Source organism: Pogoniulus pusillus, chromosome 36 (assembly GCF_015220805.1).
Source record: "Pogoniulus pusillus isolate bPogPus1 chromosome 36, bPogPus1.pri, whole genome shotgun sequence".
Lineage (NCBI taxonomy): Eukaryota > Metazoa > Chordata > Aves > Piciformes > Lybiidae > Pogoniulus > Pogoniulus pusillus.
The window spans coordinates 6,343,340-6,368,368 of record NC_087299.1 but is presented as its reverse complement, the minus strand read 5'-3'; the positions used below and the strand labels follow the sequence as shown (position 1 = coordinate 6,368,368).

Sequence of the window (25,029 nt, the reverse complement as noted above, 5' to 3'; positions counted from 1 at the left end):
GTCCACTCAGGAGTCCAACATTGTTCATCACTGTTTATTCTTTCCTTTTCATTATCTTGGCCGCAGTTTTCCTGCTTTAACGGTTTTGAGTGAAACGCATTAACTTTGGATGTATTATTTGCCCTCCTGGAAGCTCTGATGTGGAATTGATTGCTTCTATGGACTCGGGTTTTCCCTGGAAGCAGTTCCGCCCGCCCCGGCGGCGGCAGGCAGGCAGGCGGCAGGGGGTGTGTGTGCCGGCAGGCGCTGTTTCGGTGGTGGGCTGCAGTTGGGTTTGAGGGCAGGGGTTTTCTGGAGGCCGTGCCTGCGGATGGCCACGGGTGAAGCAGCTCCTCCGCAGGCCGCCCCGCCGGACGCCCCGAGCGGCAGCTGAGCTCCGCTCCGCCTCTCGCCTCGGCACCGCCCCAGCCCAGCCCGGCCCTGCCTGAGGCGGCCCCGCGCCCTCTGCCGCCCGCCCGGCGCGGGGCACCTAGAGCCCGAAGGAGCCCCGGGGAGCCAGCCCGCCGCTGTCACCCGAGCTACGCTGCTCCTCCCGCCGAGGCCGCATTCGGGAAGCCTGCGGCGTCCGGGACAATCCATTACCTCTGACGAGGGCTCCGAGGAGGGTAGAGGCGGAGCTCGCAATCCCTACAGCGCTGTAACGGTCGCAGCCGCCTCTCCTCCAGGCCTGGGGCCGCCTCCTGCCACGGCAAGCCGGAGCGCGGGCACGGCGAGGCACGGAATCGCTCCGGCGGGGCCGCGGCTCAGCGTGGCCCCGGAGCGCGGCCAGAATAGCCCAGTGAGAACGGGGAGGAAGAGGAGGGCGGCCCGCCTGGCGCTCTCCCGGCCCGCCTGGCTCTATCACGGTGCCGGCCCCGGCCCGCCTGTCCCGGCGATCCGCACCTGTCACCTCACTCACCGCCTTCGCGGGAGCGTCGCGCTTGCGTCTCCGATTGGCTGCAGGTACTCTCCTACCGCGTCCTCTATCGCTTTTGATTGGCTGAAACCCTACTGCTCCCCCAGGTAACGGTTCCAGGTCTATGATTGGACATGGGTGGGCGAGATCCTTTTGGGGATTGGCTTCAGGTGAGTCGGAGCTTGCTATTGGCTAACAGGTAGTGTAGGAGGTGTTCTATTGGCTGTGGGCGCTAACCTTCTTAGTCCGCCATGTTCGGCACGGTGGCGCCGTTGCCCCTGGAGCTAGCGCCGGAGAGGTGGTGAGGGAGGGGGCAGCGGTGCCGCAGGAGCCGGGTGAGGGGGAGTCGGAGGCTGCTGCTGCCGCCGCGCTGCCGCTCTTATTCTCCGTCGGCCCACCGCCGGAGAGGTCAAACCCCGACCGTAAACTTCTTCACGGGACTTTGAACAACTTCAGGCCGTGGGGGTGTAGCCCTCAGGGGCGCGGGCCCTAGGCAGAGCGTCCCCTGTGCTCAGCGGGTGCGCGGAGCAGGAGCGAAGCGGCACCCTGTGGGGTGGGAACCCTCCATGGTCGGAGCAGGTAGGAGGAAGGGACAGTCCCGAAGACTTTGGGTAGGGGGGAGCCCTGGGGAGCGCACTGTTCCGAGCGACGCTGTCGTCTCCTGACCGTGCCCCGTGTCGCCTCCTGGCCCCACGGGAGAGAAGAGCTGTAGAGGCCGACTTGTGGAGGCTCTCCGTGGCGCCTGTGGCCCCGATTCTCCGAGCGGGGTTAGGGAACTGCCTGGATGTCTGTGTAAGGGAAGGCGGTGGTGGTTTTAGATAAACAGGATGTTTGTCAAGCGCTAGTCATAAAGGTAACTTAAATTGCCCCTCGGAGTTCCTCTCCCGCTGTTCCTGAGGGAATTCGTAACCAACATCGCTGCGTAGCGATGTGTGTGGAAGCTATTTTGAGTGGACATACTCCCCTCTCTGAAAGGAAGGAGATAGATGTGCCGATCGGAGAAGAGGTGAATAAGTGAAGACTTCAGAGTATTTTCGGTTCGGAGGGAATTGCTGGGTGTTTTATTTTAAAACATCCTTAAATGTTTGGGGTATTTCGGTGAAAGAAAACTCTGCGGAGTATTTTTAACTAGTCTGGTTTAATTTCAGTGCAGGTCAATGCTACTGTACATTTCCCTCGGGATTTCTTGCTGTTTTGTGTAAAGCTGTTTGTAAAATGTGGCACAAGCCATTTGTTTGGTAGTCTCTATTAATCCCTGTTCTGCTTTGCTTCCTGTGCAGCTGGAGGAGGAACTTACTTCACAAGTGAAGCTGCTTGCTTGAGGACTGAATGACCTGTCTGCCTTGAGTGAACTTAGTTCTGTATATCTATAATTGTGTTTAGCCTGCTAAATACAGACCATGCCTATCAGAATGGGCTCAAAAATTGATTTGAACAAGGACTACATCAGAGTGAAAACACACTACAGTGGGTAAGTCACTCCTTTTTGTTGTGTCTGAGATATTCTGAGGCATGTTCAGCAGGAGTTCATAGTCTGACCTAGTGACAGAATAAGCAGGGCATTTGCAGAGTCAGATCAGGCAGGTAAACTTCTGAGCTATTAAAATACCATCCAGATGCCTGCAACATGATCAGTGTGGAGGAGGGTTGATGGTTTGTTTGAAAGGTGGGCAAGAAGGAAAACCAGCATCCAGTTATTTTGGGTTCATGGGTTATTGATTTGTGGTTTGCTGCAAGTGCTCATGGTCACAGCCATGTGTAAGTCTGTTTCCTGTATCCCTAACGTGTCTCTGCAGAAGAGCACAGGTGATTGTATTCATCAGTTATTATTATTCCTGTTCTACAATAAACTGCTACTGTGGTTTCTCCTGCAACACTATATTCAGCAACTTCCATTGACTCTGATCTCTAGAACGTGTCAATTTACAAATTAAGAATTCCAAACTCTTTGAAGAAACTCCTCCAACATGAAATAATAATTCAAAGTATCATTTCAGTATCTCAGTATGAGGAAGTTCTGCAACACCTTGAGTCTATCTTGGTGGAGTCACAGTATCTTAGGTATTCATGTTTCTGGGTGTGACAGAGTTCCTAACATAGCACAGTATAAATAACTGCATAAGTAGATTGCAAAAGAAAGCAAACTTGTGTAATTCTCATGTAAGGATTTCAGTTATACATTATATCCTGGTAAGTTGGAATCACTCATCAATTCATGAGAGATGCTGAGGTACCAGAATGTGTCCAGAGAAGGGTGATAAAGCTGGTGAGGGGCCTGGAACACAGCCCTGTGAGGAGAGGCTGGGGGTGTGCAGCCTGGAGAAGAGGAGGCTCAGGGCAGACCTCATTGCTCTCTGCAGGTACCTGGAGAGAGGTTGTAGCCAGATGGGGTTGGTCTCTTCTGCCAGGCACCCAGCAACAGAAGAAGGGAACACAGTCTCAAGCTGTGCCAGGGGAGGTCTGTGCTGGATGTTAGGAGGAAGTTGTTGTCAGAGTATCAAGTGCTGCACTTTACCCTGGCTTTAAATGGGAATGTGACCTGTCACTGTGAATGTTTCTTTGGCTTTAACTGCTTGTACATAACTTTCTGATCATTAATTCTTATAGTGTCCAGTTTCAGATACCTGGCCAAAAAAGATGTATTAGATGTGAGGGAAACAGTACATTTTTAAAGGATTTTATTAGTTGAGATTTTACTTATTTGCTGGTGGAAGAAGTACCTGAATAAATACTTTATTCTTAACATTGTTTTACACCACTTCAAATGATGATAGTTGTAATAAGGGACGTTGACTCATCCAAGTAAAAATGCATTGAAGGTAGATCCCTAATATTATTAATCCCTCCCTAGTGAATTATTTTTTTAAGCTCAGTGCAGAGATGTAATCCTATGGACTTCAACTAATTTACCTTAGCAGGGGCATTTTCTGTGAGGAGTGCTGGTTCTGTAAGTTCTGATCCTGCAGCTTGGAGCCCACAGGTGGGATTGTTGGGATATGCAGGCTGAGGCAGATGTTTCCTGACAAAAGCTTATCTTTTCATGATGTGCAGGGTCATCTTGATAACAAACATGGATGCATCAATAAGCTACAATGAACTTTGTGATGAAGTGCATGAGATGTGTAACTTACAGCAGGAGCAGCCTATTACCCTCAAGTGGATTGACGATGAAGGTACTGTACTGAGACTTAAAGTTTATTTGGCACTGGTACAAAGAAGGGGTGTTGAGGGCACTTGTGTCATCAGGTTTCATGTTGTGGAGTTCTTTTTGTTCCTAAAACCTCTGTCTCATAAAGGAATGGAGAAAGGAGACTCGAAACATCAAGGTTAATTTTTAGCAGCACTCTTAATTCACTTCTCTGGAAGTGAATGCTTTATGAACCTTTAGTATTTGACAGTTGTATACTTATACTGAAAGCAAAGTTTGTTTTAATTTCAGTTTCTCACAGGCCCTGTGCTGTACTCTCAACTTCTAATTCTTCATAAGATGACTTTTGCTGGTTTTGTCCTTGTCAGCTTTGGTAGTGACACAGGCACACTGCTCTCAAATGAGCAGTTGTATTATCAGGAGACTTGGTTTTGACCCTTCTGGAACTTTTGTGTGTTCTGCTAGGTAGGTGCAAAGTAATGATAATTGATTTTTCTTTTTGTGATGGTTGTCCCTGGCAACTGCATGACTGACACTGGTAATGGTGCTGATTATATTAATGCCCTAATATACCCTGTTAAGAATTGGAGAGTAGATGCCTGTAATTAAAGGAGCATTCCAAAGTTGGTTGTTAATATCCTGTTGATGTACAATACAATAACAAAGCATGAAATAAAAGCATCTTGACTTTGGTTTTTTTTTTGTTTTGTTTTTTTTCCACTTGCCTGCTATTCCAGAGCACCATTTTTCAAAGATAGGAGGCCTTCAATAAAGGCTGACTTAAAGAGAAGTTGTTTCCTTATTGGACTAGAGAAAAAGCACAAAATAGCTGAAACAAATGATCTCCAGGAAAAGAGGAAGGGGCTGTATGTGGTGACCATTTGCAGGGGTAAATAATGTGAAGTTTTACTTCTGTGGAGTATGGGGGATTGATAAAATCATGTGAAATGATTTGTTATCAAGTCGTCTTCTTATACTGTTATGTGAGGAAGATTGATGTGGCCAGATCTCATTGCTCCCAAGTTACCTTCAGGTGTAAAGCAGCTTAACATTATTCTTCCACAGACAGTTGCATGGGAAAGAAATTTATCTTTTCTTTACCGTTTCTTTAGGCTCTGAAATACCTTCATGATGTGAGATGGGTTTGCATATTTCTTTCTGCTGTAAAATGTGGCAGTATTCGGCAGCTTTAAGCTAGAGCCTTCTGGTTGTTGTGAGTAGTAATGAAATGAGGACACTTGACACTGAATGCCTTTGCTATGGGTTTTGCTTCCTTCTGGAATGTCGGTGATGCATTAACAGGAGTGCAGTGCATCTATAACTCATGGGCATGGCTCTTGACCTAGCAGGTTGAGAACAGCTCCCATGCAATTCCACAACTGCACAGATGCTCAGTTACTTTCCTGTTGCACCTTGCCAAAGCCATGGTCTGCATGCAGGAAGATGGAAGAACACTGACTGAATTTGGGTGCCATTTGTAATGATGTGTTTTGGTTTTCTAATCACAGGCTAGGCTGCTCTTGTAGCTGAGTAGCATCATTTGGTGGGTGACTGCAATTTCAAAATTAAAGACTGAGGAAGGAGGTAGCCTGCAGTCAAAAAATCAATCTTTTTAAGGTACCAAGGAGTGGTATCAACTGCTTTTGAATTTTACCCTTCTATTTACTGAGAGCCAAGAAAGGCAGAGGCCAGTGTACTAACCTGCAGTTTCAGGGCAGCCTAATAAAAAGTATCATCAGCAGTCCCGAGAGAATAATTGCATTGCTGTGCTTGGCCATTTGAACTGTGTGACTGCTAATAAAGAGAAGATTATTACAAGAAAGAGGAAAACCTCATGAATTCTGAGTTGTGGGATTTTAAGATGTGATTCCTGTTCACCATTTCTTGGTTTGGATATTTGTGCCATTATCTTTTTGAGGTTTATTTCAATTAAACCAGTGCATTTCTCCTTTTAGTTGCAGTTCTAATGAGTATTTTCTTCTAGTCTTGGTTAATTAGATACCTGTACAACCCTTTTTCCTGATTCCAAGTTGTTAAGTTTCAACCCATCTGCTCTTCTGGCTGCCCTCAATCCTCACAGGTTTTGTGAGTTACTCTCTCTCTGCATATGAGTGTTTCCATCTATTGCCACATGTAATTTGAGTTCATTTGACTGATTGCACAAACAGATGTTCTCTTTGAACTAACTTAACACAAACAATTGCTGATGGCTAAGTGAACAAAGAAAAGCTTCCAAACAGCCAAAGAAAATGAATTTTCTCTTAGGCTTTTTTAGTGTTCCTTTGGTTTTGACAAGATCCAAAATGTTTGCACAAGTCACTCATAATAAAACCCCGTAAAAAAGGCAGGGTATCTGGATGGTTGATATGCAATGCAAATCATTCTTTAGTCTCATGTTGCATTACTGCAGTATTTACAGATCACCAAGAGCAGTGCCCTTCAAAGAGGGGTTAAATGCACCCTGGGCTCTGTATTTAAAGAAAAAAAAACCACAAACATTTTAACTTCTTATTCTAAAACTTTACTTGATTTTCATGTGGCTCAACAGTGGTGTCATCTGTTATCTTGTCTATCATGTGGTGATGTGTCACATGTGGTGGGCAAGGTGTGCTGTGGAAAGAGTGGGTGTCCCACAAAGCTGCAGGGGTGGAGAGTGACACCCCAGCTCCTTTGCTTACTTCCAGTGTATTGTGACATGCTGCAATTTACATGTGCCTGGCTAAGTGGATTTATGGATTAATTACCTACTTTTAACTAAAATAACCCTCACAAGGTGAAGCTAATGTGAGCAGAAGCAGCTGAGAAAATGGCGGAGCTGACATTTCTCCTACTCCTAAATATCAACTGTCAGCCACCCTACAGAGTAAAAACATTGACTGCCTAATTAGATCTGACTCAAAGTCAGTCAAAAAGATTGGAAATTAGCAAGAACAGCATTTGAAATATGTATTTGCATCCTCTGCTGTTAATAAACCTCACCCTGTGTTTTGAGAGCATAATGATGGTATGAAGCCACCATGATTAGCAAGGCATTTAAAAACAAAGTATCCAGAACAAGATGAACTTCTACCTCTGTTTTGCACTGATGTTTTTAACTCTCATGACACTCAATTCTGTTCTCTACAAAATTTCACTAAACTGAAATTTCTAGAAGTTACTTTTGAGGGTTTTTAATAGCAGAAGACAAAAGGCAGCTTAGCATGGGGGAAACTCCTGTTCCTCCTGTCCTGATCAAATGGCTGGAATAATACACAGAAAACAAGACTGGCAGAGCCTGAAATGCATTCCTTCATCAGAAAATGTTGCTGGAAGATGCATAGATCATATTAGTGAAGGTTTGAAGAAACAAATATTGAACTTTGCAGTGTGGGAGTTTTTTGCTGTATGGTTAGATGGAAGCAGAGCAGTTTCTAATGTCTCAGCTTATGGTATTTACTAGATTCTGTTTCAATAATGAGATATGTGCAGATGTATTTTTTGTGAGTCACCAAAGGAAAGAAAGATAGACTGGAAGAGATAGGATCTAAGCAGTAAATTACTTTTTCAATAACACATTGTTTTTATTAAACTGTGTGAGTCTCCACTGATGGAGAGGCTGATGTGACTGGAATGCAATGAAGGATTCAGTGGTGAGGTTGCAGAGAGCATCACACATGAAATTCACCCAACGTAATTCAAAGGCAGGCTACTGCAGCAGAGGAGTTGGAGCCAGAAGTGCACAGTGCTACAGGCTGTCAGGGACGTGATTGATTTTATAAACCCAAGAACTTTAGGGAGCATGTTTGCAATACTTAGTAATAACTTGGGGAGTGACCCTGAGACCTCTGTATTTCACAGAGGTTAGCTGTTTATCTTGCAGCAAAAGGCTTCCAAGAGTTGTTAGAGATTAGTTCTGCGTTTTTCTTTTGCAAAAGGCTAAATGTTTCTGAGGTGTGGCTATTAGATGTGATGACAAGTGGCTGTCAGTGTGCTACCTAGCAGCTATTTAAAATAAGTACTTAATTCCAATGGCTGAGAAGGTAACTGCTTTGCAAAAGGGACCTGTGCTCTGGAGACAGCATTTGGAAAATGGCTGTCTGGAGATTTGGTTGTTTGGTTTTTTCTTTCAGTACACTGGAACTTGGAAATAGAACTTTTTTAACGTGTAAAAACTTCCACAGGTTTTGACTCCCTTAACTAAAAATGCAACACTTTACAAAGTGTTGAGTTCAGCTTAAATTTTCAGGTTACTAGGAAGTGATCTTGATTTATTTATGCCATATCCTAAAAAGCTTTAAGCATATCTGTTCACTTCTGTGTTTTGTGGACCTCTTGCAAACCAGTATGGCTATTTCTGTCTACTCAGCTTTGGTAAAATTAAAAGGCAAAACAATTGTGTTGATATATTTCAGCCTTGAACCAAATGCCAGTTTAATAACAAAGGACTGAAACAAAGGCAGTCCTGAAGGCTGGTACATTTCTTACTGACTAATTGGAATTCTCTGCTTAATTCTTTAGTGATAAGTTTCCTTGTGTATTGCTTCCTTATTAGGTGACCCATGTACCATCTCATCTCAGATGGAGCTGGAGGAAGCCTTCCGTTTGTATTGTCAAAACAGAGACGAAGGGTTGATTATTCATGGTAAGTATTGCACAGTTCAAGAACCTTTGTGCAACTGATAGTCCTAGCAGCTTCTTTAATTTGAGATGGGAACTCCTTTGCCCACCAAATAACATTCTTTATATAGCTGGTGCCCTATAGTCTGATGCTGTAAGAAGGACGACTTGTTTTGAGTGTGGATCCCAAAGCTGAATCTGTGCAGTAGACTTTGAATGGGCTTCACATTGTCAGCTGCACAGATCTGTTAATGCTGTGGTCAGGTGTAAGGTCTTGCCAGTACAGAACCAAATTTCATGATGTCATTTCTCATACAAAGCTTCTAGAAGTTGTCTCTGTGGAAATACATTTAAAATTCAAGGAGAGAATACTACTGAGATTCTTTTTACTTAAAAATGTAATGTTTTTGTTTATAGTGTTCCCAAGCACTCCAGAGAAGCCTGGCATGCCTTGTCCAGGAGAAGACAGTGAGTACTAAAATACTTTCCAGTTGTAGCTTTTTTTTTAAGACACGTGTATTCCTGTGTTGTGATTTCTTAAGAGAATATAACATGTTGGATGTTTTATCTGAGAGGTAGCATGTAAGTCAACATTGGCATACTGTCTGTTCCTGAGGATGTTTCCAATACCTGATAATATTGGGAGCAAAAGAGGTCAGGATTTTAGGTGAATATTTTAATGTGGTCCTTGGCTGCTTCTGTGGTTCTACTGGTTTCTTAACTTGTAGAGAAAGGAAGTGAGGTACTGAAGAAGAGGGAGATAAATGTTATTAATCTCTAAAAATTGCTGTGGACTGGAGATAAGCCTCCAGAGGATGTGATTGATCATGATTGATGTGGTTTACCTGCATTTCAGTAACATAAACTACACAGGGCTAGAAGGATGAAACAGCTGTAGAGTCCCTTTTCATATGGAGAGAGGTCACCAAGACATGGCTATGTTAAGGAAAGGAAACTGGATGACAGTTACCAGATGCTGCTTGTCTAGCCACAGTAGTAGGAGTAAAAGCTGAGGAGTTGAAAGAACTTTGCCCTTCTCTTCAAAGGTACAAGAGCAGATGATATTAATTGCTGATAAAAGCAAGTAATGCTTACTAGGGGAAGACTTAATTGATCAGGATTTACCCTGGCAGACTGGCTGAAAATCTGTAGTACTGTGGTCAGTAGCTGTGAATAATAATTTTAATTAAAGAAATAATGCTAACAGACTAATAATTGCTCTACTGAGAATGTCTACTGAACTCCAGAAGATGGAGTGGGATGGAATAAATAACACAATATGATTCTTTACATTGAAACTACACAGGTTAAATATAAAAAGCAGTCAAGTTTCATGTTGTGAGTAGGTGATGACAGTTGTCTTATAGAAAGAAATCCAAGTAAAAGTGAAACACTATCTGCTGTCGTTGCTCAGCTACTTGGATTAAATAATTAGAGATGCTAGAGAAATTATTTTCCTTGAGACACTCCTCTTTTTTCTTTTATGGTCTTCCAGAAGAAAGGAGGCACTTCTGTGGTCTTCTCAGTTTCTTTTTAGGATGAGCCCAGCAAGCATTGTGTAGCTTGTGTGGTGCAGTCAAGTTCACTGCAGTTTAATCATCTCATTAGACGTGCAGATATTTTAGTACCAGAATTTCTCATGTTAATTTGCTGGATGTTTCAGCTATCTGAAGCCATGAGATGAGCTATGAAAGCACATAGATCAGTGTGGTCTGGATGACCTGATTATTCTGTCTGTAGGGTATTTCTCCCTCCATGGTTTTACAGGTCAAATTGAAGCATAACTTTGTTTGAAAAGCTTATTCAGTGAGATGTGCTCAGTAAGTAATTTGTGGTTGAGTTTCTCTTAATTTAGTGAATTCATTTGATGCTTATTGTATGTTTGCATCCATGGGGCCTGGCTGGAAATGTGGTGCTGTGGCCTACTTGTAACTAGTTTCAAATTGTTTATAACAGACCTGTTCAATTGTGTTAGTGCTAATTTAACTTCAACTGATGTATGCAGTGCTGCTGCATGTTAGTTCAGGGCATCTAAACATCTGCATGGCTCAGGCTGTATGGCAATGTTGTTGGTATTGGTGATATAGTTTATTTAAAGGACTGTTTGTTTTGACAGGGCTAAAGCGTTGTCTTTTGTGCAGAAAAGATTTGGTATGTTTCAAATTCTTTCATGTGGCTTTGTCACTGTTGTTGTGTTCACAGGAAACTCTTAAAGAGAATATTCCATATGCATGCATCATGTTTACACTATAAAGGAACTTAGGAGTTTGCCTCCAGTTATTTCCAGAGACAGTCACTAATTGCTCTGTCCAAAATGGGCTTCTGCTGAAATCAGCAGTCTCAAAGTATGGACTTCTAGTTTGTTACAGAGCTGCAGACAGTTTGAAATGGGAGTTTTAAACAAAACTATTCAGTTGCTAAACAATTTTGCAATATATTGCTTTGATTTGTTCATATTAGGTCTTGGAGTGACTTTTGAGGTTTTTTGAATTGCAAATATTTTGTAGTGAATTTTTGTAGACTTTTAGGTTTTTCAATTCCCCTTCAGAACAATAAGGGTTTGGAAGAAGGGTGCAGAAATGGAGTGAATGTTTTGCATTTGTGTTGAAATCTAATAATATGGTTGCTAGCTGTTCTGGAGCTCTGTGAAATGGATATGGTCTTGAGATTGTACCAGCCAGCAAAGCCTGAAATAAATACATGCACTCCATTAATGGAATAAACCATGTGACTGATATTTCGTTCTGTTTGCATCTCTTAAAGTTCATTTTGTGTTTGAAGAACCTACCTCCATGGATGTGATACTACCTGCAAGACAGAATTCAGACTCTTGTGTGAAGTTGTATTCTCTGTGTTCCTTTGGCTCGGGGATTTTTGCACTTTTTTTTTCCCTGTGTGTTTGGTTTGGGTTTTTTTGCATCAGACTCAACTCCTGCTATAAATGTGCAGCTGCAGTGGCAGAACAGTCCCTTTTACCGTCAGCCAGGGAAGCCATCCCCACGGGCTGGAATGGCAGTGCTGCTGTGAGGTGGCAGGATTTCTAAACATCCTGCATCTCTTCCCAGACACCGAATATGATCTCTCCAGAGGTGTTTCTCGCATCTGCTGGACTGGAGCCTTGCAGACTTTATCACATTTCCTTTTGAAGGTGGCAGACTTTGAGGCCAGTCTTTTGCTTTTAAAAACATTTTTATTATAGCTGAGCCGTTCTTCTGGAATCGATAGCAAGCAGGGCGTTTCTGAAAGGCTTAGGTGTGCATTTCTCTCGGTGCCCGTAAGGGACAGTCTGGCTGATACCCCGACAGGGAGCATGGTGTCTGATTGGCAGATTAGAACTTAGTTATTGTAGCCTCAGCTTATTTGCAGTGACAGCTCTGGCTCTGATTTCTCACTCCGGGTGCTGCAGCACATTGTATAACAAAGCATGTGCAGCTGAACCTTTTCCATCGATTTGTAGGACTTCCCTAACGGAATTGCCGCTGTTATCAGAGGAATACTTGTTTGTGTGACATCAGCTCCTTGCCATCCATGCCATGTTTTAGTTTGTGCCTCAGCTGCTAGCTACAGCCTCTCAAGGGAGCCAGTACCACCCGTGCCTGGATACATGAGGCAGAGATGTGAAAGGGAGAGACAGGGGTAACCAGTCTTCCATTAAATATTTGCTCTTAATGTTCGAGCTGATCCTGCCTATTGTCCTTGGTATCTAATGGTATTCAAACAGCGGCATCCGTGGAATAAAGGGAAAATGTTTCATTTCATGCCTGCTCCGTTGTAAAGCGTAAAGAATTCCATGCTGAAGAAGCTAAAGAATAAAACCCAGTGAGTAATGCATGCTTTTTCTGTAGATTGTGTGTGTCTCATCGTTGTGGTCGCTGTTTGGCAGCGAGGCCATTGATGCAGTATGTGTGTACGTGTGGTGCAGGAGATAATAGAACTCAGCATTTTGGTTATGATACAGTTGCTTTGCCTGCCACCCTGCTTTGCAGCCATAGATTGTTACAAATGCAGAGATCCCTGCTGCCTCTTGAGCGTAGGGATGTGTCTGAGAGACCTCTCCGAAAGGCTGAGAAAATTACATTGAAAGGACTCTTGGGGGTTGTATTTTAGGAGGAAAAGAACAGAGGAGTGAGTGATGCTGCTGCTGCTCGTATTGGAGACTGATGAAAGAAATGTATCCCAAAAACCCTGACGGTATGTGTTCAGGGCCTGGGTCTTGTAAGATTGATGATATAAAGGCAGATGATTTACAAGTAGCCTTTTTCCCGGGCCTTTGTTGGATTGTGTTTAGGGGGTTGCCTTGTGGGTTGTTTTCATTTTAATTGTGAAATGCTTGTTTTGAATCAAGGTTTACTTAGTTACTGATATTGTCAGAATAAACTGTGCCAGTACGCTCGTGCATTTTTACATCTGTACTGGTAGATGTCTGTACTTAAGGGTAAAATACAGCTCAAAATTGGGTAGGTAGTGCTAACAAATGTTAGGATTGTTTTGGGGTTGGCTCTTTAAATAGAGATTACAGAGTAGGAAACCTTTAATGTCGCAGAAGAGACTGTATTTAATGCATAAGTACTTAGAGCGTTAGTATGACAGTATCCCTGATGCTTTTATTATCTTGTGTTTCTGGCTGATTTTGCTGCCTGTTTTTTTAATTTTACAGTATGTTGTGGATGTCTGTTCTGCTCTTTGTTTATCTGCTCAGTCTTTTGACATAAGGTGTTTGGACATTTTTCCCCAAGCCATGAAAATGTCATGGTAGGGTTGAGTAAAGGTATCTTACTAACCTAATTATTGTTGTGAGCTGAGGTTTTTAAGGTATGGATACTTGCATTTGCTTTAGGTTCTGCCTGATACTATGAAATAGCTCTAAAAGGCTTCTGGCTACAGTAGTGTGGCCTGTAAATATTTTTCTAGCTCATAAGGCAGGTTTTTCCCTTCGTTTGTCAGTGTATAGGCAGCAGTGATTAGGTTATTCAGAGCACGTGAACCAATTTCATCCCCCAATGAAGAAAGGAACTATTGCGACCATAGAGACTATTCTGAAGGCATAGATTGGATTGCACTGGATAATTAGGCAATTTTGAAACTGCTGGTAACCCTCTCCTGGTTTTCAGTAATTAAGCTGTCAGAGGGGGGAAATTGTACTGTTTTTAATGTGAGATATCTTGTTGCTTACAAATTGAAAATAGCTGTGTCATAGTTTCTCAAGAATACCTGAAATCTCTTCCTCTGCCTTAACTGTTCCTCATTTCTCTCATCCGTGGCATATTTGAGAGATGCAGGCAGAGATTGAGTCAGTGTAAGCTGTGGAAAACAGAACTGTAGTTGGAAGTCTGTTTTGCTTATTTAATGTTTTCAGTTCTAAAATGTTAACCTTTTTATTAGCTGTGAAACATACTGAAGAATAGAACTAGGCCTCCCTTGTGGACACTGAATGTTTTAGCAGATATTTGTAAACTATCAGCTAAAAATACAGTGGAATAAGGAATGCTTGGGCTGGTTTAAGATGTCATCATGAACAGCCTATGTTCTTCATTTATTATTCCATCTTCTCTTCAGCTGTTGCTCAGAATGTAGTATAACTGTGCAGGAAAGAGATAACCTGGTTTTAGCAAACTTCTCTTGAATGTTGTATCTAGATCCATTGCCCTGGATTCTCTCTCATACCCTCCAGTCTGTGTACTTCTCAGAAGCTGTTAGAGCCACTTTTGTTTGTTTGGGGTCACTGAATTTGGCAAGAAGGTGATGAAGCTTTTTCTATTATTTGAAGGAATTAATAGACATCTGTAGCTTGTAAACTTGTTGTAGTCCTGTCCAGCAGCTTGAAAAGCTGATTTGTGTCTAATGATGCAGTCAAGATTAACTATATACTCTTGGGGTTCTGTGTGATACTACTTAGAATGAGATGCTCTATGAAAGTTAGGGGTTTAAATGTTTAACTGAGCCACAAAAATGGCAACAGAAGCCTACAGGGATGATAAATGGGCTCTTTAACACTTACCTTTTGGATTTTTGAGTTGCTGTGTGAGAAACCAGGTTTTGTGAGAGATTTCAGGTGCTGCTGTTTTTGAAATGGAGAGCACTTCAGGAGTGCAGTCTTGTGAGACAGTGTGGTGACAGCTGTTGACTAGCCATGAGGATTTGCAGTCAGTACAAATCCAGATGGTAAATAAATGTCCTGAAGATAAAAAGCTGAAAGCAGGTAACTTCAGGTATGCTGAAAGGCTTTTTTTGGGGGAAGAGGTGTGTGAGTCCTAAAGACCACTGTCAGTGCAAGAGTTAAGTGTTGAACAGATTGTGCAGTTCTGGCCTTAAACCGCAGGGGGAAGGTAGTGACTTGGGTAGTGGGGAGGAAAGAAAATGTGAGATTCTCGATTTGGCCAGCCAGCCCCTCATTTGTAATTCTAAAGTTCTGCTACTGATTTTTCTGCATCTGTAAGTGTTTGTCCTTGAACTTAGATGGGAAAATAGTTTGAGCCTTCCTTTTAAATATCTGAAGGCAAAACTTCAAGGCTTTGGTATGGTCCTCTTTACAGTAACATGCTCATTCTAATAATAGCAATGCACTTCATGGTTCTATGATTCAGTAATTTAGGTTATCATTTACTGTGTTCTTTAGTAAAGCAGGTACAGATGCCTCGTGACTGGCATAGGACTCCACGTCCTTTAGGCTGTCAACTGATAAAAACTATTCTTACCCATAGAGACTGCAAAGAGTGAAAAAACTTGGGCAGGCAGTGATAAAACTGATTTTGTGGAACCTGAAACAATAGGTCTGGGACTGGAACTGATCAATTAATTTCAAGGTGCAGTCATTTTTACCAGTACCACTACAAGCTGTCTCAGTGTGACTTTAAACTTGGGAGGAGGAGGAATAGCTGTTGTGAAATGTCTTTAGCCAGCAGGTTTCATAGTATGCACAGATAATGGAAAGCATAGAAGAAATCAAAAGGAGTTTAGGTGGGAAGCAGTGTGCAAACTTTGCAGATCTGGTATAATTGCCTTCCTTTCCTCATAGAGGAGAGTCGAGAGCCCCCTTCCAAAAGCTGAAAGACAAATACCATCTCTAATGTGAAAGATGAAAATGTGCTGGTTTGGCACATTAAACACTATGGCTCTCCTTTAACAGACCAGATGGAAGGGCAGGTACATAAAACTGCCACATGCAGGGTCTTTTTTTTCCCCATAAGGATCAGAAGCTGTAGGATGGAAGGTCATTTTCTTGGGAAACAATTCTCTGCATCGTGAAATAATTAACTCAGATGGGTGATTTACTCAGTTTGCTGTTAGAATTAGTGCATAGTCATTTGATCCAGAGCATAATAGGTATGATGAATAACTGCTGAAATGAATCATATTTTGTTTAGCTACCGTGGCTAAGTAATGAGAAGCTTAGTGATACTTTATATTGCTGCAAACTCTGCTTCTGGGACACATAGAAATGCTGTATTCATGTAGTGTAGAGGAAGCTTAGGAGTAAAAGCACAAATGTGAGAATGTCTCAGATTAGTTTTATTTATTACCTGATAAAAACTGAACAATTCATAGAACAACTGTCACACAATAAAAACAGGCACTATGTGCACTTGATTTTTGACTTGCTTTGCCTCTAATATGAAGCAGAACAAGATGTGTGTCAACACTGTCTGAAAAGTGATGTGGGGAGTGAGTCCTGCTGCAAGGTAAGGGTGTCCTCTGTCACTGAGGTGTCGCCTACTTTTCTGGGTGTAATATTAGCAGACAACTGATTAAATTGGAAATAATGCAGAGGAATATCCTCAGGAGTCTGATTTCTTAGGAAAGATGAAATAGACCTTTATGAAGCAATAGCTGAAGTGAGTTCCTGTTGTTCTGCAGATACTGGAATAATGTAAACATGAGGTAGGGAAGTGGAACTGGTTTGAGTGGATGGTGAGCTCCAAGTAAGGGAACCTCGCTGTGAGGGAAAGCAGCTTGACTGGGAAACTGTCCTAACAGGCTGTAGGAACCTAATAGTGGTTTCAAGGGCATCATGAAGGCCACCTTATGAAAGGTTCATGAATTTCAAATACATGGTAAATCCATTTTGACTTGCTGGTGGGGTTTTTTGAGCAATTTTGAGTGGTTAGTGATGATGTAATCAAATAGATGTTGATGCCTATCACTGGAGGCAAATCAGCTAATTCCATCTGCTCTGGAAAAGGCTTTAAAAGATAACATCAATTGAATCAAAATAGCAACAGTCTTAAAAAATGGAGACTTCACTGGGTTTGCTCCTCACTTTGCCTTCCTCAGTAATTCTGGAGCATACAGAGGCTGTTTGTTACCAGACTTTCACTGACCATAGAAAGCAGTGCTTCATGTATGTACTCAGATACAGAAGTTTTCAGCCTGCACAGTGGAGATCTGCTCTAGCCAAATGTGTTTTGCTTCTGTAATCTGGGGTTTGTTACATTAAGTGCTTGCTTAAATGCAAATCACAGAGGTTTAGCTGAAGCTGAGGAACTTGTAAACATGAAAAATGAGCAATGTGTGGACAGATACATACCTCAATAAGGTACCTGCTTATTAGTCCAGGTGAGCAGAATGCTGCTCAGGGATCTCTGTTACACAAATGGAGTTTAGAGCCAAAGTGCTTCACTTCCTGCTGAAGTTACTTTGCTATGGGTTGCTTAAATATTCAGGACTTCATTTTGATTTACTGAAGTACTAAGCTGGGTAAAGAAATAATTTCAGTACTTGTTCAGTACTCTTAATTTGGTGTAAAAATAGACAAACATTTTCATGCACACCTTAATTTGTGTTAATAGAACATTAAATTTAGTTTTCATTGGAATAAATCTTTTAATGGAAGTGATTTTTATTTTGGGTGAATATATGAAGCAGCCATCAAAAGAAGCCTTTTAAACTTTATTAACAATGCCGTGCAAGCCTGATTTTTGTGGTGCATGGAACCACTGTGGTTTTATAAAGAGAGGAGCCAGCTGCACATCATGAAAGGGGATGGCATTTAAAATTGCATTAAGGCCAAGTTAGAAGGGAAAATGTGAACTTTTTTTCTTTCCTAAACAAAAATCTTAATCACCTTCAAAAGTATGGATCCACCACCAGTTGTCTTCTGTCCCTTTTCATTACATGTTCTTTTACATTAAAGCAACAACCGCAGCATCATTTTATCTTGTGTTTGTGACAGCCTTGCAAAATGCATATATGTCAGCAAGAGGTGCTGAGGAGGACCCACAACAGGCTGTGATCACTGGCAGGCACAGAAATCTTCCTAATGGGGACACTCAGGAACTGAATTTAGTGAGTTAGACTTCATGTACAATACTGGGTTGCTTTCAAGCAAGTCTAAATTTTGCATAAAATCTTTATAGACCAGCCATGATCCTTGCATAGAAAAATGTTTCAGTTTGGAGTTATTTCTTTGGCAAGCAGCAAGAAAAAGCCTTGTGAGATGTGTTTTGGACACTGAAAGCATGAATAACTTCAGGCACTTGCAAATACTTTAATGCTGGTTTTGCATCTTAAACTCTTGGGGGTTTTGGGTAAGAAAAAAATGTAAATAATGTTAGTGAAATAAAACTCTCTGCTATTACTTTTGTCTGGTAATATTTTGTCCTGCTGTCATATTTTGACTGTTAGTTCCAAAATAATTACCTTCTATCCAAAGAAAATGACCACTCAAATTGTCTAGTGTATGCCCAAAAGGTTTCAAAAAGTGCTCTGGACCCTTTGTATGTTTAAATCACATCAGCACTTCTCAACAAACTGTCCTGCTGCGTGGATCCCAAATTTGTTTTCACTTAATTGACAAACGTTTTTGCTCTGGCTGGATAATGAGTAAATTCTGGGCTATTAGTCACTGAGTTGTATTCGTAACAGTTGTTAGTGATCAGTTAATAAATAGTCTCACAACTGTAAAAGATCAGAATTCTGTGGCTGAATTAACAGTTGGTGTTCCAGAATTCGGTACAGAAGTGAATGGATCACCAGAGTTGCCAGAACATCTCGGTCAGAGGTGAGATGCATCTCTGAAACTTGATCCACAGTAGTCCTTCTGATCACAAGTAGAAGGAACTTAAAATTAAGCCCTTACTGATGGGAATCTAAGATGGTATGATACGTTGTTGACATGGCATCCCAGCTTTTATAACCCCTGTCTGTAAGGAACGCTTTAACATGGAGACCAAGCGTGGGCGTAAGGCAGGAGGGGTGATGGATCAGAAGGGGCAGGGAGCACACAGCACCAGGGCAGCAGAGCCTTGTTCAAAAGGGGTTGTTGGCTCTGCTCTTCTTGGCTGCCATCGTCTTCAGAAATGCCACCTTGCAGTGGCACAGAGCCATTTTGACAGAAGGACCTGAATGTCAGCAACCAATAGATAATGCATGAGAAAACTCTCTATGGAGGAGATGTTTTCCCTCTAGCAGTTCTGAAGTGGGAGTCGGTTGACAACCCTTCCAAGTCAATGGGGAGTAGGATATTCAAACAGTGCCACACTAGAGCTGTGTGGCAATAAATGTTGGGTAAATATTAGTGTTCAGTGAGGTAGTTTTATTTCCTTGCTGATGCTGTATGCAATACACTTCCTGTGCCATTATTGGTATCTTAATTGTGCCTGGGTTTTTGTTTGATTTTACTTTTCATAGAGATTAATCTGACTTTACAGTTAGTGTCTGCTGAAAATGACAAGAATATAATACCTATATGTTGAGGATATTCTTCTCCTTTTCTGACTTCTGCAGTTGTACCTGGAATCTTAACTCATAAAAAGAAGGGCCATTAACATCCCATACAATGCTTGTCTGTTACATGCTTCAGAAAGCAGTTTTATTGTTTCAGTTGAACTATTTGGGACATACTAAGGACCAGATATCTGAAACAACATACTCCAAAGCTCTTCAGAATTTACTTTCCCTGTTTTTTCCCCCCCTATCTTTATATGTAATTATTTTCTGTATGTTCTTTTTATCTAACCCAGCCTATCTGAGCTACCAATATCAATTTCCTACTTGTAATTCATCAGTTGATTTTAAAAGAATGCTCACTTGTCTGCTCAGCAAAACATTAAAAGAACAAAACAAAAACTGGGCATTCTCTTAGTGTCCAGCTGGCAGGCAATGTAATTGGCCTGTAAACAAGTTGCATTAATCTCTGAGAAGTGATTTGCAGCAATTGCAAATTATCTCTGTGCTTAGTATAGTAGAAGATTTCATTATAGTTTGATCACATAAAGGTCGACTTTGGAATTGCATTCGTAAATCCCAGTGCAGAGGAAATAATTTTTTGGTGGCCATTTCCCTGCTGTTGATTGCTGTAAAACACAATTTTCAAGCCACTGATGAATTCTCTTACATATTCAGGGCAAAACAGACATTTTGGACTTGGAGAAGGAGAAAGAGTGTTTAGGGCTTGGAGCAAGTTGTTTCTGTAGCACTGGAAAAATACGTTGGTGTTTCAAGTTTTTGTACTACCTTCCATTCTTCCCTACTTTACCAAGTCCCATTTTTAAGGACAAGCTTCACATCCTTTCTGCTAAGTTCTGAGGAGGTCGCTGCTGAATTGAGGGAGTAGCATCTGTAGATGAGGTAATCTGTAATGAACACTGAACAATAGACAAATTCCTTTTTATGGCCACAGTTTTCTTGTATATTTAATTTTTTTTTCCTGCAGGGTTTTTTGAAAAGATGTAAAGAAAACAATACAAATCCCCAATCCTAAACCAGTCTCAAGCATATTTACAAGGTTCGTTGTGCATTGCTGTTAGTGATGCAGTTGCACAGCTTGACAACAGAGGGGAGAATTGCACAACAGCAACAGTCAGTTGTTTCACACTGCTTTTTACATAGGCACAGCTGGTTAATTTTGTTTCAGGCATTCAGTTTGAGTATTTTTCCCTTGTAATCCTATCTTGAAAAATAGTCTCTCTTTTCCCCTTCAGTTTCAAGTCTTGGGAGTAGATAAATTTCAATACATTGATTGTACTTAATATAGATTTGTGTTCCCTAATGAAAAATTGTTATCCTTGTTAGCAGCTTAAAATATCTTTTGAGTTTTCCTCTGAACTTGTTCATGTACAAAATGAATATTCATAAATTCTTGTTTTGCTTGTCTTCAATATCCATCAGAGGAAAGATTACTTTGTTTAATTAGGGGTATTATCTCTCCTTCAGCCTCTAATGCAAAGTCCAACAAGTGAACTGATGTATACTGGAAAGTAAATTAAAAAGTGGCCCTTTTCATTAATCACAGTAATTAAATACTCATGCTTTTGTGATGGCTTTCCTTTTCCTAAATGGCTGGGATCAGCCATGCCTATAAAAACTTGGGTTTGTTCTTGGTTATCAGGAATCATAAAATCTCTTACTTGCTTTATTCTGAAGTACTCTAGAAACATGTTGTGGGTTCAAAAGTATCCTTTTCCCATATGAAGTGTAGGGGTGAAATGCATACAGAGATGAGAGCTTTGTTCACATGTCACAGAGAAGACTGACAATAAACTGCTTCTTGTTTCAAGATCCATACTCTTTGCCATTTCAAAAATCTGTTTCTTGCTCAAGATGGTTTCTTTGGTCTAGTGTAGCTCCAGGCTTTTTGAAGTTGATAATGCTTCAAAATAATAATAAAACCCCAAACTGCTTTTAACAGTCTGACATTGTCCTTAGGTGAGTTTGTAGGGAGGATGTCTTCCATGATGCACTGAATAATGCACTTTTTGTCCCAGTTCTTTAGGCTTTTCCAAGGGGGTTGCCTAGGGTCTTATCCAGATGGCTTTTGAGTATCTCCACATCTGAGCACCATGTCCTGGTACTCAGTCATACTCACTCTGAAGGATTTCCTGATGTTCAGATGCAACCTCCTCTGTTTGAGTTTGTGCTTGTTGCTTCTTGGCCTATGATTTGGCACCACTGAAAGTAGTCTCTGTCCGAATTAACCCTTCCTGTCATGTGTTTGTGTACATTTAGATGGCTTCTCTCCTTTCTGTGGGCAAAACAGACCTAGGTCTCTCAGCCTTCCCTTTTATGAAAGATGCTTCAGCTCCTTAATCATATTCATGGCCCTTGTCTGGACCCTCTCTACTAGCACCATGCCTCTCTTGAACTGGGGAGTCCAGACCTGGACATAGTACTCCAAATGTGGCTTCACTAGTGCTGGGTAGATGGGAAGGGTCACCTCACTTGAGCTGCTGGCAGTGCTCTTCCTAACACGGCCCAGGACAGCCTTAGCTTTCCTTTCCAAAGGGTACATTGCTGGCTTGTGTTCTACTTGGTGCTCAGTGGCTCCATCAGGTCCTCTTCTTCAAAGCTGCTCTCCAGCTTATTAACCACAGCCACGTACTGGTGTGTGGGATTGTTTCTCACTGGGTGCAGGATTTGCTTTTCCCTTTGAACTTCATGAGGTTTTGGACTCTCAGTTCTTCAGGGGTTGAGGTGTCTCTGGCAGCTTAGTTGTGATGTCTCAGACACTGTCTCAGTTTTGTAGCATCAGTGAACTTGCTAAGGTCATACTTGGCTCCATCCAGGCCACCAACAAGTATGTTGAACATGTTTGGAGCCATTATTGTCCTCTGAAGCACACCGATAGTCACTGGACTCCACCTAGACTCTGTGCCACTGACTGAACACAGATTACCAAAAAGAATGCTATTATTGATAATACTAAGAACATATTAGTGCCATAAATTTAGTTGTGATAATAGAACCTGTGATAAAAAGATGTCTCTTAGAATCTGATCTTTGTTTTCCCATTTCTTACCTTGGGCCCTCTTAGAGATGCAGATCTGGAGTCAATTTGCCTTAGACCCTGCACTGAATCAATGACAGAAGTAAATTGTCAGGGTTCCTACTTTTGAAAGCTACACTATATTAAGTTCATTTTTTTTGTTAGACTGTTACCTTAGAAGTATCTGATGCAAAAGCTTGACTTCAGTTTAATATTTATCATTAATTAGGTAAGTGACTTCCACCTTTATTTACAGACTTCATCAGCACAAGCTGCTCCTTAACTTATCACTCACTTAATATTCTTCCTATCAGTGATAAGCTAATATTCAGCACACAGATGTGTTAGGTTGCTTCCATATGGTGCTTTGTCTAATGAATCAATTGGCTATTTGGGAAAAAAAAAATCTTTGTGAAGTTGAGTTTTTGTCTTGGTGAAAATGGTCCTGAAAATTGTGGATGTTTTTTGCTGGTATTTTTTGTGTTTGAGCCTAGTTTTAAGCAAAAACTTTGCAAAAGTTTTGCTGGGGTCTCCTTGAAATTTTCTTTGTATTTAGGGGGAAATGGGGATTGTGGTTTTTGTTTGTTTGCTTTAGAGTTTGTATTTGGCAGCTTTTGAAGAGCTGTTGGAGTCAAACACAAGTTACACACCTCTCTTCCAGTATCTTTGCCACTTCGTGGCTTGCAGTCTTCCAGCTTCTTTGAGAAGTTTGGGTTCTCACAAATTGTTGACAATTCCTTTAATAGCAGTGACTGTTTCAGGCTTGCAAAGTGAGCATTGGCACGGGCAAATAGTCACATCTGAGCGTTTGGGGATCTGGCACCAGAGATTTGTAGCATCACAGAAACTCCAATACTTTGTGTCTTGCTCTAAGTGTCAAAACAAGCTAAGGAACCCAGGACAAACTCCTTCCTCTGGTCTACTTCTTGACTAATATTCCTAGAGAAGCTGTAATATTTCCAAGAGAGAAGTGAAGCAATGTGATGGAACCTGTGAGGATCACTTTATATTGACCAAATACATGGCTTGTTGTGAACCACTTTACCTGGGTACCAAACACAGCACATGTAGGCATCCACAGATACCATAAGTGTAATATTGTCTTCTCAGAGCTATTTATGCTTCCTGTGCTGTTTAATTCCCTGCTGCACTTACTAATTTTTCCCTTCAGAGTAGATGAACTATGTTTTGTACAAGCTGCCAACTGTGTTAACTTGGCTCATCCAAGTAGGATAAATTTGAAGACATAGTTAAAACTTTGTGTTGGAAAAATCTTACTCCTGATGTTACAGGAGATGGCCTTAAAATAGTGATGCTGACAGGAAAATTCTTCTAGTCTTGCACATGTCTCTTTCCAGCAAGGGGATGTTACAATGCCTGTAGAAACACTGCCGAATGCTTTTCCTGGAAATGCTGAAGGGGATGTGTCAGACTTCTCTCTATCTAATACAGACTTGTTAGCTTTAAATATTACAGTATGCTTTAAGAACTCCTAAATTCGAATCTCCCAATAGGTATAATCAGAGCTAATTATTCAGCAATGGAAGCCTTGCTAAATTTAACCTCTTAAAATTGTTCAGCTTCTTGATAGCATGTTGTCAGCATTGGCATCACTGCTGAATCTTCTGCTTGTCACCCCTCTTCTCTCCCCTCCACCATTGCTTGCTTTTACTGCCTGCTGTGGGCAGCTCGTGGTCCTGATTATGTGGCTGGGGCTGGCAATGTCACCATCGCAGCTGTGTGCAGCTGTGGGTGGGACCGGTGTGGCACAACACATTTTTCAGTGCTTAGTATTAAATGCTGTTTTCTAACCAGCCAGCCACAGAGAAATGGCACACACATGAAAAGGGGCAACAGAGGCAACGTGAGTGGATGCTGACAGTAGCAGTAGATGCTAGGTGCTGTGGTGTGTGCCTTCTTGGCAAGTTTGGCTTAAGCAGATTACATAGTTTCTTATTGTTGTGTTAGAATACATCAGAAGGAATTGCAGACCTGCACTTGAACTGTTTCCCTTATGGGAGAACTATTTGCTAGTGTTTAACAGCTAGATAAAAATCAGGTCAACTAATGAAGTCTCAGGATTTGATACGTCTTTAATGTTGCACATCTAAAGCATTATTGGCAGCAAACAGCTCTAGTGTTTGCATACGAAGGTGCCGTGGTGAGATCAGCATCGTAATTTGACCAGAGGAAGCTGTGTCTTTAACAGTTATCTGTCCCTCTCACCTGAGCCTGAACAGCAAGCAGCCAGGAAACTGTAACAAGATTATGATCATGTGAGGAAAGAGACAGGGATAGAGAAAAGGGAGAGGCAGTGGTGAAAGCACATCCTGCAGAAGCTGTCACTTACGGCTGCCTTGGGAAAAGAAAAACCCAATACCTGGCAGGGATTTCAGCTGTGGGTTGCTCTTTAGAAAAGCAAGGTTGTTGCAGCACAACTTGCTTAACTCAGGTGTTCCTGCTGGTGCTGGGCTGCCATGCTGCTTCCTTACACCTTTTTAATTTCTCTCTTAGAATCAATCTACCGCCGTGGAGCCAGAAGATGGAGGAAGCTGTACCGAGTGAATGGGCATTTGTTTCAAGCCAAACGTTTTAACAGAGTGAGTACTGTTGCAGAAAACGTTGGGGTTTGGTAATGTTCTGTGGTAATTGTTTTCTCAGTCTGTGCTTTTTCTGTGTTTGAGCATGGAA

General features: G+C 41.8%; 1 protein-coding gene across 4 annotated transcripts in view; it reads left to right on the top strand.

Moving 5' to 3' along the window:
- Window positions 1-852: 852 nt before the first annotated feature.
- The window catches only part of PRKCZ (protein kinase C zeta), a 47,109-nt gene continuing 22,932 nt past the window's right edge, over window positions 853-25,029 (top strand). Inside the window, exons 1-6 of one of the 4 annotated variants that reach the window (XM_064171927.1) lie at window positions 853-942; window positions 2,176-2,366; window positions 3,947-4,068; window positions 8,575-8,664; window positions 9,057-9,107; window positions 24,853-24,938. In XM_064171927.1, the coding sequence (XP_064027997.1) occupies window positions 2,296-2,366; window positions 3,947-4,068; window positions 8,575-8,664; window positions 9,057-9,107; window positions 24,853-24,938 (420 nt within the window). In that variant the 5' untranslated portion in view covers window positions 853-942; window positions 2,176-2,295. Of the gene's footprint in view, window positions 943-1,155; window positions 1,475-2,175; window positions 2,367-3,946; window positions 4,069-5,054; window positions 6,129-8,574; window positions 8,665-9,056; window positions 9,108-12,733; window positions 12,831-24,852; window positions 24,939-25,029 lie in introns of those variants that run through there. The other 3 variants (XM_064171928.1, XM_064171929.1, XM_064171930.1) reach the window with 3 other exon arrangements.